At 47.0% G+C, this 17309-nt stretch overlaps 1 protein-coding gene across 2 annotated transcripts in view; it reads left to right on the top strand.

Annotated features, from left to right (window-relative positions):
- The first annotated feature begins 9543 nt into the window (after nt 1-9543).
- The window catches only part of Itgb5 (integrin subunit beta 5), a 105585-nt gene continuing 97819 nt past the window's right edge, over nt 9544-17309 (top strand). Inside the window, exon 1 of one of the 2 annotated variants that reach the window (XM_063225113.1) lies at nt 9544-10018. In XM_063225113.1, the coding sequence (XP_063081183.1) occupies nt 9949-10018 (70 nt within the window). In that variant the 5' untranslated portion in view covers nt 9544-9948. Of the gene's footprint in view, nt 10019-10839; nt 10970-17309 lie in introns of those variants that run through there. The other variant, XM_063225114.1, reaches the window with a different exon arrangement.

The following is a 17309-nucleotide window of genomic DNA, read 5'->3' as shown; positions in this document are numbered from 1 at the left end:
TAACCAACTTCAGCTCTTATCAAAGTAGGAAATTCACCTCAGATTCTAGGCTTCAGTCCATTTGAAATGCTTTGTGGATGCTTTTTGCTCACTGACAATTTTCTCTTTGATAGAAAAACAACAATCCTACTGAAGATGTCATCTCACTGGCTAAATCACATCAGACTCTTCAACAGCTAAAGGAAGCTCAGCCGAAGAGAAGGGAAATTCCAGACTCCATCATCAATCCCTCCCCTAGGACGGGATTGATGAGGAAAAGCCCATCTACTGTGCCCTGTCAGCTCCATCAGCTGTCAAGGTAGCAGGCCTGGATTCCTGGTTACCACCCCCGACTCACGCTGGGGGAACCAGGTGCTGCTGCTGACTAGGAACACCCATCATCATAATATTCCTGTGAGCCCAGAGAAAACTTAAGATTCTTGTTCAAGAAGAAAGCAAAGCCTTCAGATAAGTGACCCCTCACACTTTTACTAATTATTTTACCACTTAAAGGAGCGTGCAGTGCCTTCCCAAATGGGCACAGAGGTATGCAGAGCTGTTACAGCAAACACCCTGCTGGCTGTGCATATCAGGACCTCCTTGGTGGGTATCCTCACTTCAAGGAGATGATTGGAATAAGCTACAAAACTATATTGAAGAGATTTAAGAGAGTTCAATAGTTTATAGTTTAGCCCACCAGTACAAGGTAGCTGAGTTTAAACTATACTCTTAATTATACTGGACATAATCAAATTTTTCTAACAGTGCCTCTGAAGCTTTTCTACAGGCACCAGTATGCTCTCCATTAAGTAAAGAGTACGGGTCTTATTCTGAGGGCCCACCATCATAGGTAACAAAATGGCTATTTTCAGATATGGGATGATTACTGTGGTTAGCCCCCACTGTAGGACATCTTAAAGAAAGGCCCCTTTATGTTGGGAACAGAACAATCACTTCTGTTTTCATTGGCCTAACTCTACTAAATACTAGGAATGGACACCACCCCTACCCCCAGCCCCCCCCCCCAACAGTGTAAACACACAATAACTTTACAGGCTGAAGACTGGTTTGCAGCAAATTGATTTAATCACCCTGGAATTAGATAGGAAGCCCCTACAGGCACGAATTTGTCCTGCGGACCCAATTTGTGAACCTAGCTACCCCGAGGCTGAGTAGGGAGATGCATCCTGGAATTTGCATGGTTGCAAGGCAGAAATGTCAAAAGTACTGACAAACCTTCTAACTTACCCCATCTACAACTTCAGTGGTCTAGAAGTGTGTTTCACTGGTATAATCATTTGCCTTCTTTGTGTATTCCTGTCCTAAGGTTAGAGGATGTCATACAACACATTGAGGCCTTAAAAATACCATGCCTGGCCTCTCTTTTCTGAATGAAGAAATAAAATTAATGAGGCATGCCAAGGCCCCTCCAAAATCAGAAAGCTTTAGACAGTCTAACAGCAGCATAGGTATGTGTGTGTATACTCATGCAATTGTAAAAGCTGAATGCTGTGTACATTCCTAACCCTTCTGCTAATATCGCAATATCTGTTTGAGATATTAGATGATGGGTTAATGATATATCAGATTCTGAAATTCCCTGGGTTCTGTTTATCCTTTTTGTGGGAAACCATTACTGGCACTGCCTGGTGGAAACCTTTGACGACTGCATTCATAATTATCTTGTTGATATTATTTGCCCTATGCATACTTAATTGTTTCTTTAGGCTTGTTTCTTTCAGACTTAAAGCTGTATGTCTGTCAAAGACAAGATCACTTGCCGCCCATGTGGGCCTTTAGATAGGCCCTCTGTGGAGTATCTCTGACTGCCAGTCACAACTCAGACCCCCTTCAGCCAGAAGTAGCCAGAAAACTTTATCCTTTCCTCCTCAGAGCAGTTAAGGGTGATTTCCCCCTTCTTTAGAGGGGGCAATATTATAGATAGCTAAGTTATGTAGACATATTATAGCCAGAGAGAGCTGGCCTTGAGAGGTCAGTGCAGAAGACACCTGTGGTTGGACTCTCATTCACTGAAGCCTAGACTAAAAAAAAGAGGAAGGACTCGCCCACATACTTCCCCTAGGGATGGACAGAAGGATTGGTGATCTAATTGGGTCTCAATCACCATGGGTGGGGGACCAAGATCTCCTCACCCCACCTCTTCCAGGAAAGACCTTATTCATCCATGTGCACTTGTTACATGACTTGCTTCCTCATTTGATACGCATTTAATCAATGTTACCCAAGTGACTATATGCATACTCATTGTCATATGGTCATATGGTCAACTTATTGGTTGACCATAGTTTTGTCCCACCTCACACCTACCTTGTGGTTCTCTATTGGATCGATATTATCTAAGTGATTATACTGATAATCTTATTGGTTAATTATAGTTGTGTATCACATTTGACCCACCTCACCTCATGGTTTTGCTCTATGAAATGCCCTTTAGAAGTGGGATTCCCAGCCACCCACTCAGGACCTCCTCCCTCCTTTTTGGTACCAGGAATCAAACTCACAGCCTTGCACTTGCCAGACAGGTAGGCACTTGTGCATTGAGTTATATCCCCAGCATCCCTCTGTCTCTCTTAGACAGAAGCTTTTCTTTTTTTTTTTTAATTTTATTTTGAAGGTAGTAAAAATATAACAGAAGACAGAACAAAGCCAATCAAGACAATGCAGTGAAGCTGACACAGAACTTCATAGCAGGATACCAGGATAACAGTAATAGATGCCATAGTGTATCTCATTATCTTCCCAACAGTTGTCCTTTAAATCAGGTATAGCAAAATCAAACCAAAAACAGAACATTATAAAACCATTCGAAAGAGAACATTGAACAGAGCAAAACAATCATAACAAAACAGTGAAAACAACCTTTGCCTTCAAACAGAAGATAGAAGGAAATCCCCCATATTTACTGTATCGCATACGGTCATCCTCCCAAGAGATGCTCAGACCTCTGTCTCCAGCTGCTAACCAGGGTGAGGGGATGGCTAGGATGTGGGAGACGCTGACTGCTTCTCTTCCTGACTCACGCCAGGGCGCTTATCAAGAGGGTGGGCAAACTGCTTTACTGTGCAGCCACCAAAGTTCCACCGTGGCTGGATCTTGGGAGCTGCTGACTCCAGCTTTTCTCTCTCTGAGTAAATACTTCCTACTCCTTAATTGTGGTTCCTAGAATTCAGTCTCTGATTTTAGAGAACAAACTTTGCATACGGGGCATCTAGTAGGTCGGGAGTTACTTGCCTGACATTATTTCCCTTTATCATTTTGAGGGAAGCTTGGGTAATTTATCAAGATCCTGTCAAAATGAATTTTTTAAAAAGGTTAACTAAAATTACACCCTGTTTCATAGATCTCATGTTCTCTCTGCCATGTGCTTCTGCATATTTTTTTTCTATTGAAAAATGGTACATTTGCTTTAAAGTTGAGATTAACTTTCTATCTGAAAAATAACAAATTATATCCTCCCCCTCTTTTCTTTATTAGTACTGGGAATTGAACTCCCCCAGGAACTCTGATGTGGTAGGCAAGTGCTCTAACACTGAACTATATCACCAGTCCTAAGTGTTTTTATCCACTGGTAAATATATATATATTATATGAACTATACGTATTATATATATTATTGTATATAATATACATGAATTACTTTTTAAACCATCTCATGTATACCATTTGATATCATTAAGTACATTCCCCATGTTGTGCAGTCATTGCCACCATTCATTTTCAGAAATTCTCCATGATCTCAAATTGAAACTCTCTTCACATTAATTAATAATTCCCTATTCTTTTCACCCAGACTCTGGTACCATCTATTCTACTTTCTATCAATTTGCCTATTCTAGATGTTTCATAAAGGTGGAATCATATGATAGTACTACCTTCTACTCAGGTTTATTTCATTTAACATGTTCACAAGGCTCATCCACACTGCATGCCCATTGTATGTACACAGCACAGTGTGTTTATCTGCTGAGGGACACTGGATGGTCCCTATTTTTTTTTTTTTTTTTTGTATCAGGGATCAAACTCATGACCTCACACTTGCCAGGCAAGCACATGTACTGCTGAGCTAAATCCCCAGCCCTAGTCTCTAACTTTTGTCTGCTGTGAATAATGTTATGGGTATACAAGTGTCTCTTTGAGTTCCTGCATTGGATTTTTTAGGGTATATACTCAGAGGTGGGGTAATTGGATCACATGCTACTTCTATATTTAACTCCTAAGGAGCTAATCATATTTTAAAATTGATAATAACAAACACAAGCTTTCTGTGACTTTCCATGTTGAAACTTAGAGAAACCAATGGATCCAACCCCAGCCTGTCCCAGCCCAGAGGGTCAGCAGTGATTGGGCATGCAGTGTTGAGGTCACCACAAAGGAAACTTATAGTGATTGGAGAAGTATTGCTTTGTTCCCTGCCTAATGGGAACCATCAGTATATGCTCAATTCATCAAGTAGGTGGAAATCAAGTATTATTGAAAGTCACTCCCATGCTCTGGTTTGATGAAAAGAAGGAAGGATTGCTGAGCAGAAAAAGAAGGCACAAACCAGAAAGCAAAAGCTCTGAATTATAACAGGCATCTTCAAGTAGGTTTTAAAATAATGGAACTTGGATCACTACAGATCAGAGGTTTATGCAGGTCTAGGCAGGCTGAGAGCTGGCGGGAACACCAGGTGAGATGGGAGGTGGCTTGGGAACAGCAGAGAAGGGGAAGGTTGGGTCACAGCACTTTCCAGATAAAGGGTGTCTGCGCTGGGTGTGGGACGAAGGGGGATGTTTCAGCAGCTATGAAACACCCAGTTTAGGACAGGGAAAGTGTCTAGAAGATCTGACACTACAAGGCCGAAATGTAAAGAATGCTTGGCATATGCAAGTTATTAGGTGTCCTTCTTAACACCATGTTTACTCAGTCTCTGGGACTACTCTCCTTTTTCATCTAATCCATCCTACACATTCCTGTTAAATAAATCTTTTAAAATTACCATTTGGCAATGACCACTTATCGTATGATGTCTCCCAGTTTAAACTCTTTCCTTGGCTTCCCATTAATTATAATCACCAACTCTCCAAGTGGCCAAGAGTTGCCCCCATACCACTGCTTTGAGGGGCAGGTAATGCCAAGATAAACCTGGGGCAGCTTCTACAAACACCAGCCTTACTAGAAAATGAAGCCAAACATTTTTACAAACAAGGAACAAATAAGGAAACTGTACAATGCAATAATATTTACATGCATTTTAAGGCTAAAATGCAGACAGTCAGCAAAATGTGGAGCATGCCAAGGTCGGCTGTAATTTTGCCCCCAGGCACACGGTACTACAAGAATAAATTTACTTTCTTCAGCACTGGGGCTTCCTCCATCATTTGGGAGGTGGACATGGGCACACACATAGCTTAAAATCCAAAATCCTGAAATTGGGAAGTTGGGATGGTTGTCCACCTGGCTCTCTAAGCCCTCCTTCCTGCTGGCTCCTGACCTGCAAAAATGGGAACACTTTGCTATTTACTCTTTACTGCTTCTGTTCTTTGGTTAGCCATCTTCCAGCTATCACTTCCTCTGGCAAGTTAAATCCTGGATGCCTCATCCGGAATAACAGGGAGATTCAATAATACAGGTGTTGTACTTAGCAGAGTACCTGATTGGTATCATTCTTCTGATCATGTTAGGAATCCTGTTATTACTTCCTTCTACACAAATGCTCCACTTCTCCCTGTTATAAATCATTCTGGTCTCAACCCATTTGATTATTGGATCCATTCGTGAGGCCCAGCCAAGCCTATCACATCTTTTGTAGAAGTTGTCTGAGAACTGAGTCCCCTCCCCCATTCCTTAACTGGAAATTTCAGATCCAGCTCAGATGTAAATGGTAAGATATCTGCCTTAGAATTTATCAGTTTGGTCACTGAAACATCAGTGTAATACACTGATGTAGTTTAGTTTTAGGGAAACTAAACTAGCAGCACATTGACCAGTCTCCAATCCTCCAAAGGGACAGAAGGTTAAAAAGTGAACCGTGGGCTTTATCTGTGCCTCCCCTTTCCCTCCTCTTGTGGTTTATGTCTGTAAGTCCCCCCAAAGCCTCATACAGTGACAGGGGCAGGCTTCTAGAATTTGTGATTGATTCATGGTCCAGTGCTGGAATTATAGGTATGTCTGCTGGGGTGGGTGTTTTACATACAATATGAGGGACAGAAAGAGTCTTCTCTCCATGTTCCTCCCTTTTTGCTCTTGTTGTTTTTACTGTCTTCCTGCTGCCATGAACTATTGCTCCTCTGTCATGTGCCACTCTGCCTTGGAGCCAGCTGAATATGGAATGAAACCTCCACAAACTATGAGCTAAATATTTCTTTCCTTCCTTAATTTGGGGCATCAGGTATTTTGTCCCAGTAATAAGACAAAAGTAACTAACACAGAATTTGGTATCAGAATGGGGGAGTTTCTGTGACTATAACTGACCATGTGGTTCAAGAGCCTTTGGGAATGGTTTTTGGGAAGAGTTTGGAAAGTTCAGAGATGTCACCTGAAAGAGTAGAGCTGGAATGGATTAGGCTGTTCTGTAGGGGAAATTCTGGTCAGAGGTTAAGAGAGCAGAAGGTGAAGCAAGCAGCTCCCCTCCATGGTAAGTGGCTGTGGTGTGGCAGGCTGTGGCTCCTCCAGGGGGAGAACTACCAGTGTCTCCTGAGATCCACGCCATGTTGGAACTTAGGATACTGGGAAACCAAGCAAACAGCTCTCCTTCCTGGTAAGTGGCTGTGGTGTGGCATGCTGTGGCCCCTCCAGAGGGAGAATCGCCAGTATCTCCTGAGATCTGTGCCATGTTGGAATTTAGGGCACTGGAAAACCAAGCAGCCAGCCTGCCTCCCTGCTAAGCAGTAGTGAGCCTACTGGTGCATGGGCTGAGAGTCAAACATCCCACTTCCCCTACCCTCTGTTAGCAAATGGGAACCAGAAATCTGAGCATCTCTTGGGAGGTTGATCATAGCAAATAAGGGGGATTTCCTTCTACCATAACTTTGAAGGCAAATATTTTTATTACTGTTTTGCTTTATTCTGATTAATAGTACTGCTCTATTTAATATTCTGTTTTGATAATTTCTATAATGTTCTGTATTTCATTTGATTTTGCTATACCTTATTGAAATAACAACTATTGTGAAGATAATGAGATATACTGTGATACCTATTACTGTTATCCTGGTAACCTGCTATGAAGTTCTTTTCACTACACTGTCTCAGTTGGCTTTATTCTGTCTTGTTCTATTTTACTACTTTCAAAATAAAAATTAAAAAAAAAGAGAGAGAGAGCAGGAGGCTAATAGAAATCCTGCCATTAAAACCAAGTTTGTGGGGCTGGGGATTTAGCTCAGCGACATAAGAGCCTGCCTTGCAAGCACGCCATCGTGAGTTTGATTCCCAGTACTGATTTAAAAAAAACCAGATTTGGGAGGTTTTTGCTGGGAAGGACTGCATTAATTATTGCGCTCCAGATGATGTGTATTAAATCTTGTCAGAAAGTTTGTCTACATTTTGCTCATGTTTAGAGGTTTTGCCTGATACTTAGATTAAGAGCAGTTGACTAACCTGGCAGGAAAAATTTCAAGGCAGTCTACTGTTGGGGCAATGGCATGTCTATTGTTGTTTTTTTTTTTTTTTAAATCCGTACCAGGGATCAAATGCACAGCCACGCACTTGCAAGGCAGGTGCTTATGCCACTGAGCTAAATCCCCAGCCCCTATTGTTGGATTTTTAAAGCCAGATTTATGTTATAAATCAAGAGCAAAGAGCCCAGCAGGATGTTTTAAAATGTTCTGCGTTTGGCCAAAGAGGATGCTCCAGTAAAGCTGTAGACTGCAAAGATAGAACTGAAATCTCTACTGTTGAGAGATAAGAATAGAGAAGAGACTAGAAAAGACAGCCTTAGGGCATCACAAGCAGCAGTAGGTTCCATGCTTTGTAATCTCAAAACTGCAAAAGTGAAAGTCTTCACTTTGAGAACAAAGCCATCAAGCACCACGTTCCAGAATGGCAGCAGCCACACTGAGTTCCAGGATGGCAGTGGCAGCTGCACCACATTCCAAAATGGTGGGAGCCATACAGAGTTCCAGAATGGCAGTCACATAGCGAATTTGTTCCTCAGAATCAAGTTCAGAGTGCAAAGCAATCCAGCTCTTGACCCCTACAGTCGAGACAGGAAAGCCTGGATACTTGCTCCAGCTGGCAGTGGACATTGGCATCATCCATGTGGTGCTGGTTTTAGGCACATACAGAATGCAACAGTTCTGAGGTTAAAAAGGCTTCCATCCTGATTTCAGAAGAAGTCCTGGGAGACCAGGCCAGTGTGCTCCTGAGAAGGCAGTATGTGAAGGTGCAGGGGACAACCCAGAATTTTGGAAAAGCTAGGAATGTGGATCACCTAAGGAAAGCTGCAAGGACTGAGCAGAGTGGGCATAGGAGAGAAGCCCTGGGAGTTATAACCACTGGAAGTGCTATAGGGGCAGAGTTATACAACCTTTTGGAGCTCACAAGTTACCAGAGTTTACTTTGGTCTATATGGAACTATAGGACTTAATGTTTGCCCTGCGGCACTTTGGACTTGCTTTGGTCCCAATGCTTTGTAACCCATTTGTACCCGTTGGAATGAAAATGTTTATCTTGTGTCATTGTATATTGGAAGCATTTAACTTTGTTTTTATTTGTACAGGGGCCCACAGCTAAGAGTTTGCTTTAAATCTCAGAGAAGACTACGGAATTGTTAGAAGTTTGGCAACTCTTGGAGATGGACTTTTGCAAAAAGGGATATGCATAAATCTTTGGGGGGCCCAGGGGTGGAATGTTATGGTTTCTGTCTGGGTGTCCCCCCCCCCACACCCCCCACAAAGCGTCATACAGTGATGGGGGCAGGCTTGTAGAATTTATGATTGATTCTCAGTCCAATGCTGGGATCATGGGTGTGACTGCTCGGATGGGTGGCCTACATACAGTATGAGGGACAGAAAGAATCTTCTCTCTTCTCGCCTCTCTTTTTGCTCTTGTTGCTTTTCCTATCTTGCAAGGACCATGAACTGTTGCCCTCTGCTATGTCACCCTGCCTTGGAGCCAGCCAGGTATGGAATGATACCTCCACAAACTTTCCTTCCTTAATTAGGGACATCCGGTGTTTTGTCCCAGCAACAAAACAAAAATAACCACCACACACTCCTCTACCCTTTCAGTGTGTTGCCCTGAGGCTGCATTGGCGGGCGCCTCAGCTGGGCTGGCTGGGAAGTCCGGCGGAAGAGGACCAGAAGGGCAATACTGGCTCTGGCTCCTGAAGTCTAATAATCACTTTTAGTCCAAGTAATCTAAACTCTAGTAGTGGAGTTTGCCCTGCCTCTCCCGTGTAATTTTAGACCCCCAACCCTAAGGAGCAACAGAAAGGATTTGCACCTGGGCGCCTGGGCCCTCCGTGCCTCCCGCCAGTCCCGCTCAGGGCGGAGCCAGCCCGGCCCAGAGCAAGCCCCGCCCCGCCCCGCCTAGCAGTAAACTGACCGGGCTGCGGCCTGGCTGGGCTGGAGGGGAGCGAGGGAGGGGAGAAGGAGAAAGCAGAAGCCCGGCGGGCCGGAGGGCGAGGGAAGGGGCGGAGGCGAGTGCCCGGTGCGGCGCGCGAGGGCGTCCCGAGCTCTCGGGAGCAGCTGCCCGCCCGAGCATCCCGCTCGGCGACACCGGCGTCCCGGCCGGCAGCCAGGCAGCGGCGGCCCTGGGACTCGGCCGCGCGCGCCCCGGAGGGATGGTGGCGGCGGGGCACGGGCCAGCGCAGCCCCTGCCTCCCGTCCGGCCGCGCGCGCCCTGAGCCGGCGCCCCGCGCTGGGCATGCGGCCGCGGCCCCCGGCCCTCCGCCCCCGCGCCCCGGCCCCCGCCGCGCGCACCCGCCGAGCCCGCCGCCCGCGCCGCCCTTGAGACCCGGCGCCCACCATGCGGCGGGCCGCGGCGCCCCGGTCCGCCTGGCTGCTGGTGCTCTGCGCGCTCGTGCCGCGCCTCGCAGGTAAGCCGCGCCCGGGCCGAGCGGCCGAGTCGGGGAAAGTTGGCGGCGCGCTCGGCTGCGCAGGCACCGGGCGCCGCTGGAGGGTGCGGGGCGCCGGGGGCGCCTCCAGGTGGGCCGGCGCCGCGGGACACTCGCAGGTCTCCGCCTCGCGCCGGAGCCCGCGTCCCTCCTGGGCCGAGGAGGAGCCTCCCTTCCTGTGTAAACAGCCCGGCCCGTCTGCTGACCCGGTCCGCCAGCGCCTGCGCCCTCCCCGCACCGGGCCGGGCTCTCCACTCGCGGGCACAAAGCAGCTCTTGTGGCGGCCCGGGAGGCGCGGGGCGGCGTGGAGCGGTGCCGCGGCCCCTGACCCCAGGCGCGCGCGGGTCTTCTCTGCAGCCCCCGCGTGGCGCGGCGGCTCCGCGGGACTCGCTCCTGGCACGGAGCGTTCACGGGTTTCACCACGCACGTCCTGGTTGGCTTTCCTTTAGAGATGAGTCCCGCAGGTCCCTCCCGAGCCGCCGCACACCCGGGGAGTCCCCTAGGGCACACCCCACCTAGGACCCCGAGGAGGCCTGGGTCTGATGTTTGCCTTGCTCAATCCCGCGACCCACGGGCGCTGCAAGCCGCGCGCCGCCCTGGCCGAGGAAGCGGGGCTGTGCAGATCCCTCACCCTGGTGCAGCCCCGGGCTGGCGGCCGTGCCAGGGCACTGGGCCTCCTGGGGTAAGAATCCCTAGTTGAGTGTGAAGTTAGGAACCCGAGGAAAGATGCACGGTGTGGACCCGGGCTGGCGGGCAAACAAAGAACAGAAGGAAGCTTTAAACTTTTACCTTTCCCATAGGAAGTACCAGCGGTTACTTGGGGTGCGCGCTTCACTTTTAAGCTCTTCGGAGCCTGGTGGTTGCCTGGCTGCGGGAGTGGAGGGTGGTTCCCCGAACCGGTCGCTATTACTAGAAGGCCCAGGAGGTTTCCAGGTGAGAGCAGAGGAGGGGTCTGCGCAAACAAAAAGTCTGTTCAGGTTTTAATTCAAACTTAATACTGTGGCAAGATTTCTTTATGGGAAAAGTCACTCTGGAGCTCAGTACATCAGTGCGTTCCAGACAACCACTGGTGACCAGCGCTGATCCCTGGGAACCCAGGGAAATCTTCTCACATGTCACCCTGAAGTACACTGGTCCGAGTGTCCTTGTCAGTTGACCCTTGCTTCACAAGGGCTTTAGTTTAAATGCCTTTTTTATATACTTTTTTTCCGGCGAAAGAGTTTTCCTTTACTACTATTGAGTGACAGTAGTTTTAACTTTTTTTTGGCAGCGTAAAAACCAGCAACCCTTATTAATTTCCTCTCTTCTGTTTTGCTTTTCCAAGTCTTCATGTTCTGTGAAATTAAAGTTTTGGAACTGCTAAGGAGATCTTCAGGTTTGACACTCTGTGATTCTAATGAAAATCATTTTCAGTTGCAAAGAATTTTTTTAAAATTTTATTTAAAGAAAGACTAAACAGAAAACGGATAGAAATAATACATACTTTCAAAGAAAAAAATAAACAAATCTAGTTGATGTTTACATATTGTTCTCTTACAAATAGTCGTTCAAGAGTTGCAAAGAATTTTTTAAAGGCATTGTTTTCCATTGGTGTCGTGATTTCTTTCCTTCATTCAGTGTTCATGCATGTTCTCACAAGGGTCTTCCTTTTGCACATGGGCCCAGGAGGACAAGTTACCTGTGCCCTGACCTGTAGTGACCTGATAGTGGTGACCAAGGATCAGTGGCTTTTTGGTCTGTGCCCTTTACCCTGCATGACTCAGCTCAGACAGCAAGAAAGCACTGAGCCAGGCAGTGCATTCCAATGCCGCCTCCGGGGTTCCTTTCTCCACTTACCCATCTGTGCCCACAGGTTTGTCTTCTGCCATTTCCTGTTCAGATTGTGCCAGTTTCAGCAGGTCACTGGCCTCAAGAGTTCCCTTTGCTTCTCCCACTCCCCACCCCCAGTGCCTTGAACACTTTCAAGACCAGGAGCCTGTGTGGTTTCTCCAAGTTTCCTGCCTTGCTGAGCCAACTTGACACATTTTGTGTTTCTTTTCAAATTCTGCCCCTGCCCCTGCCCCCTTTTTCTTGAAGCACTGCTGCAGGTACTTTGTCTAAAGATCTTGTCTGCCTTACAACCAGGAACACAGTTTCATAGAGTTACCCAAAGGAAGAGGACTTGCCGGCCCAAGGCTACCTGGGTGTCACTAGAGACATTATGAGTAAATCCAGCAGAAAACTGACTTACAGTTCAACAAGTCCCTGCTGGGCTGACAGCCACCGTCCTCCCCTATCGGGTATCTCTAGACTAGACCCTAGGACAAAACCAGGGCCCTGTCTAATTGGGGTGAGGCTTTTTCTTGCTGCCCTTGCACACTGAACAGAAAGAGGAGGTGTTGTGATCTGGCTGCACGACTCAGGTTTGCTATGATAGTGTTTATTTGTTTGTTTGTTTTGCAAAAACCATCAAATGTTTGAGCAAATGCCCTGCAAATTCCAGTGATCTGGGTACTAAAAGCCCCTTATTTTATTTAGCAGACTTGAGCTGGCAGCACCCTCCCCTTAGCATCCCTCCCTGAACTGCCGTTTGCAGCTCTCTTTAGGCAGCCTGGCCGGGCTTAGCAAGGGAGGACAGGAGCTGCAAATGCAGTCTTGGTTGGCAGACTGCTATTTTAACATTTTAACTTCATCCTGAGTCAGGGGGGGTTTCTAAAGGAGGTTGAGGCAGAAAGGGCAGGGCCTAATTAGCTCAATTAGTATTCCTCTCCTGCTTGTTCTCCATGCTATTTAGCTACAGAGGCAATGGAGAATTAAAATATCTAAGTCGTTTGGCTGAAGGCCTTTTGTGCCCGCCTGCCTTAGTAACAGCTTTTTTCTTCATCAGCCTGGTTATGGAAATATTCTGAGAATTTGTAAGAATATCAGTGATGTGGGACAGTTACACAGTAATAGAGTGTCTTTTCCAGGGCCACGTGCAGCTGGGCTCAGGGGACAGGGTCTCTTGAACAGGTATTTCTGGTTTCTGGGACTGAGGGCTCTGGAAAGCCCATGGCCATGGTTGATTTTCTGTCTGTCCAGTTGCAGTGGGATTAGTGGTCTTTCAAAATGTAAAAGACCCACTTGTCAGTGAGGATTATTTGGGCTCCTGTAGAGCGAATCGTCTGACTGCAGTGTCCCTGGGCAGGGTTGGCTGCAGATTCAGTCGGTTCATTCTGCTGTGGTGCTTGGGGGGGAAGCGCCATGGCCTGGTGTCCTCTCCCTGCTGGGTCCCCTCCCCCTTTGCCTGGGGGATTATCTGTGGCAGAGCTAGCGCCTCCTTCCGTGCCTGATCCCGGTAGCATGATCCTGTTAAAACTGCAGGCAGGTCATGGATGGAGTTAACCCCCCAGTGGCTACTGGGAGTCTCCTCCTTTTCCCTGCCTTTCTCACAGCTTCCCTGCACTGCCCTCCAGTGCAGCAGCGGGAGCCTCCCGCTCTGCCTCCTCCTGCCTGGAGTGCTCCCGTCCCAGAGAGCACAGCAGAGCAGCCCCCTCACCCTCCTGCCCTCGCGGTCAGCCTTGCCTCCCTGTCCCAGGTCCTCCAGCTCCTTCCTTGGTTTCTCCTTGTTCCTCGTCCAGCTCTGCCAGCCAGGGTGTGAGATCTGTGGGTGCAGGCAGTTTGCTGGGTCATTCGGCACTGTATCCACCATGCCTAGAGCGGTACCTGACGCCAGGGGTGAAGGCGGGTGGCCGTGAGTCTCGGCCACCAGGCTGGAGTGGGAGGCAGCCTGTGCTCACCTGTCTGCACCCGGTTTCCCAATCAGGTGTGTGTGTGGCTCATCAGGAGAAAGTGTTTTAGGGGAGAGAGACAGAGAGAAAGAGGCTGTCTGTAGTAGACCCAGTCAGGATGCAGTGGCTGGAGTCCTTGATGGAGGCAAAGCCAGGCTAAGTGACTGCAGACGTTGAGGTGCTCGGTGGTGGGCTGATTCCCTCTCCCCTTCTGTGGTTTCAGCTGCCATAAAAAACTTAAAGACCAGTTTTAGCTTTATGAAAAAATTGAGTCTAGAGTCCCCACCTATCCCACACCAGTTTCTCACATTAACATCTTACATTGGTGCGGTGCATTTGCTACAATTAATGAACCGTAGTAATATACTTATCACTAACCAAAATTAGTACTTTGTTCTGATTTCCTTAGTTTTACCACCACCCCCCCCTTCCTCTGACACAGTCTTGCTGTTTGTCCAGGCTGGCCTCAAACTCGAGATCCTTCTGTCTCAGCCTCCTAGCTGCTATTGCTGTAGGTGTGTGCCCTTATGCCTGGCTTGGTTTTGGCTTTCTGTGCCTTAGGATCCCGTCTTGGGACCCCATTACTGGAGTTGCTTTACCTTTTTGGGCTTTCCTTGGCTGGGACAGTTACTCAGTGCCTCGTTTTTGATGACCTTGACAGTTTTGATTACTGGTCCGTTATTTTGTAGGTCTTGCTTCTATTAAGGGTTGGCATATTTTTCTCATGATCAGATGGAATTACAAGTTTTTATTTTGTTTGCTTAGTGGTTGAGGAATTGGACCCAAGTACTAAGTTAGATCCCTGGCCCTTTTTATTTTTAAGGCAGGATCTCACTAAGTCTCAAAGTGCACAGGCTGGGCATCTTCCTGCTTCAACCTTCCTGGGTGCTGGAGTTACAGGTGTGTGTCTCCAACTCAGCATAGCATTTTTATTTTATTTCCCCCATCATATAAATTTTAAAAAGCATAATAGGATAGAGCAAGCAGTCTCTCACCCTTTCTTGTCACTGTCTAATCCAGGGTATTGTCCTGTGGGCCCCTTTTTTCCTACATAGATGATTCCTGTTAGATTCCTTGTGTCAATGATTCTGTGTACATGTGACAACTATACCTCCCCTATTTTTTTATTTGAAAGCAACACTAAATGTACTGCTCTATATCTTGCTTTTTATTTTTAACTTACAGTGTGTAGAAGGTAAGCTTCTTACCAGTATGCAGAGAATGAACTGCTCATTCTTTCAATAGCTGTATAGTATTCCATTGTGGGAATCAGTGCTTCAAAAACAGAAGTCGTATCTGTGAAGCCAGTATAGTTGGGTGTTAATCAGATGCCTGATACCCAGAAAGACCATGAGAAGGAAACTGGCTCAGCTAGAGACTTCCTAGGGCAGTGGTGGTGAACTTATGGCATCTGTATTATATTGTGTTTTTCTTTTAAGACAAAAGATATTAGTGTAGAGTTGTGTTTTCTAAACTAAGCCTCAGTATTTCAACTTTAATTGCACACTGTTGGCACTTGGTGATAAATAAGTGGGTTTTAGGTTGCAGTATGGCATTTGGCCTCTAAAAGATTTGCTGTCACTGTCCTAGGGCTTAATTGCATTTTATAGTAACATCTTTGAGCGTAGGGTTATAGAAGATAAATAGTTCAGTGTTTACATTTTTTAAAAATTTTATTGCAGTAGATAAAACTCCTTGCCACTAATCCCCCTCAAAATAACTCCACTCTCACTTTAGTCCCCTTCAGCCCATCATTCCTGCCACTTTCTGAAGCAGTTCTGGAGTCCTGTTTCGTGGGTGTCTTTAGTTGTGCTGTCAAGTCTGCATCTTGGTTTACCTTCATACTCTTTTTGACTTTTGGGAAGAGCCAGAAGCCACGCAGTGCCAGCTCGGGTGAATAAAGTGGATGATGTTTTAGGAAGCTGCCTTTACATTGGATTGCACTTGTAAGCAGCATTCATTGAATTTTTGATCACATTTCATAATGACATTTATGAACGAGGACATCCAGAACTGCTTCAGAAAGCTACAGGAACGACTGAAGTGAAGGGAAGTATTTGGAGGGGGATTAATGGCACTGTGTCTTTCACTGTAATAAGTTTTGAGAAATGTAAGCTTTGCTTTTATGTTTTGATTACCCCTTAGAGTTAACCAGATTCTGCACTGGGAACCTTTGCCTGTTTTAGGGAACATGTAACAGACACAGTAAAGGCACGAGGAAGAGCAGCCCAGTGCCAGCTGCCTTTAAGCCAGGAGGAGGATTCCAACCTGGTACCCACTTCTGTTCTATTTCTGTTGTTCCATTGAATGCTTCGACTGGGAAAACCTCAGCTGCAGGATGTATGCGTCAGTGGCAGTGATCTGACCTTTGAGGAGTGGAGTGGACCGAGGTGGGAGAAGCTGAACGAGCTGCCAGGCAGGAGGAAGCCAGGCCTGAGGCTCGGGCTGTTGGCAGTGGACGGCCGGCAGGAAGGGTTGAATTAGGAGAAGCAATTCTTGAAGGAATGGTCAGACAGACATGGGAGTGGCCTCGCCGGGATTGGTCAGAGGGGCGAGTCAGTGTGTTTTGGAAGTGGAGTTTAATTTTAGATTATAGTTTGCAGTAAACCCTGGACTGGAGAGTCATGAAGCCAGAGGGTGAAAGGCAACTGAAGCGGGGCCGGCAGCCGTCACCACGCAGACAGCAAAAGAAGACGTGGGCACTATCTGGGCCACCCGCGCCTGTCTCCCTACCCAGCACACAATACGCTGACATTTGTGACCTGCAGTTATGTAGTTTTTTATTCATTGCTTCCTTCCTTCCTTTTGGAAATGCTTATTGGTGCTCAGCGACTCATTCAGCCCAATCCAGACTCTGAACTATTAATAGGTGGAGAGAGGAAAGATGCCAAAGAGCATGGCTTTGGGTTCCGGAGCTCCTGTGTGCTACCTGGTACCTGGTGGTCTTGGGTTGCTGGGTCTGGGCTGTTGTTTGGGTAACCTTAGCCTCCCCAGTCTAGTGCTCAGTGTTGGGAATATGCTTGGTACCGGGTGTCTGGTGTTTGGATTTCTCCTCCAGCACCCTGAGTGATTGATTGAACTGGGGAGTGAACATAGAGCTTTCTCACTGGCCCACATCCTCAGCCCTCTTTTAAAATACTTTGAGACAAGTTCTCACTAGGTTGCCCAGGCAGGATCAAATTTGTGATTCTCCTGGTTCAGCCTCCCAGAGTCTTAGAATGACAGGCTGCCCTGCCATACCTGGCTCAGCAGCCTAATTTTAGTACAGTGAAACTACTTGCTTATTGCATGTGAATGTGGAGTAATACTAGAAATAATTAGTAAGGCAGCGTCAGTTACATTTATTTTTATAGTTGTCCAGTGTTTCATACCAGGGGTCTCTCATATCCATGGAGCTGTTTAGGTGCACTGCTCAAGGGCTTTGAAGCAAGTAGGCCAGATGACCACAGACCAGTCTTCTCTGCCTGTGGACGTGAGACGGAGCTGTAAATCCCAAACCACAGTCCCGAAGCTCAGTCACCAAG

Source organism: Cavia porcellus, unplaced genomic scaffold, assembly GCF_034190915.1.
Source record: "Cavia porcellus strain 051 isolate PalLab524CR breed Dunkin Hartley unplaced genomic scaffold, mCavPor4.1 scaffold_15, whole genome shotgun sequence".
NCBI classification, from domain to species: domain Eukaryota; kingdom Metazoa; phylum Chordata; class Mammalia; order Rodentia; family Caviidae; genus Cavia; species Cavia porcellus.
Note: the sequence above shows the minus strand (reverse complement) of the source record. Positions and strands in the feature narration are given on the sequence as shown.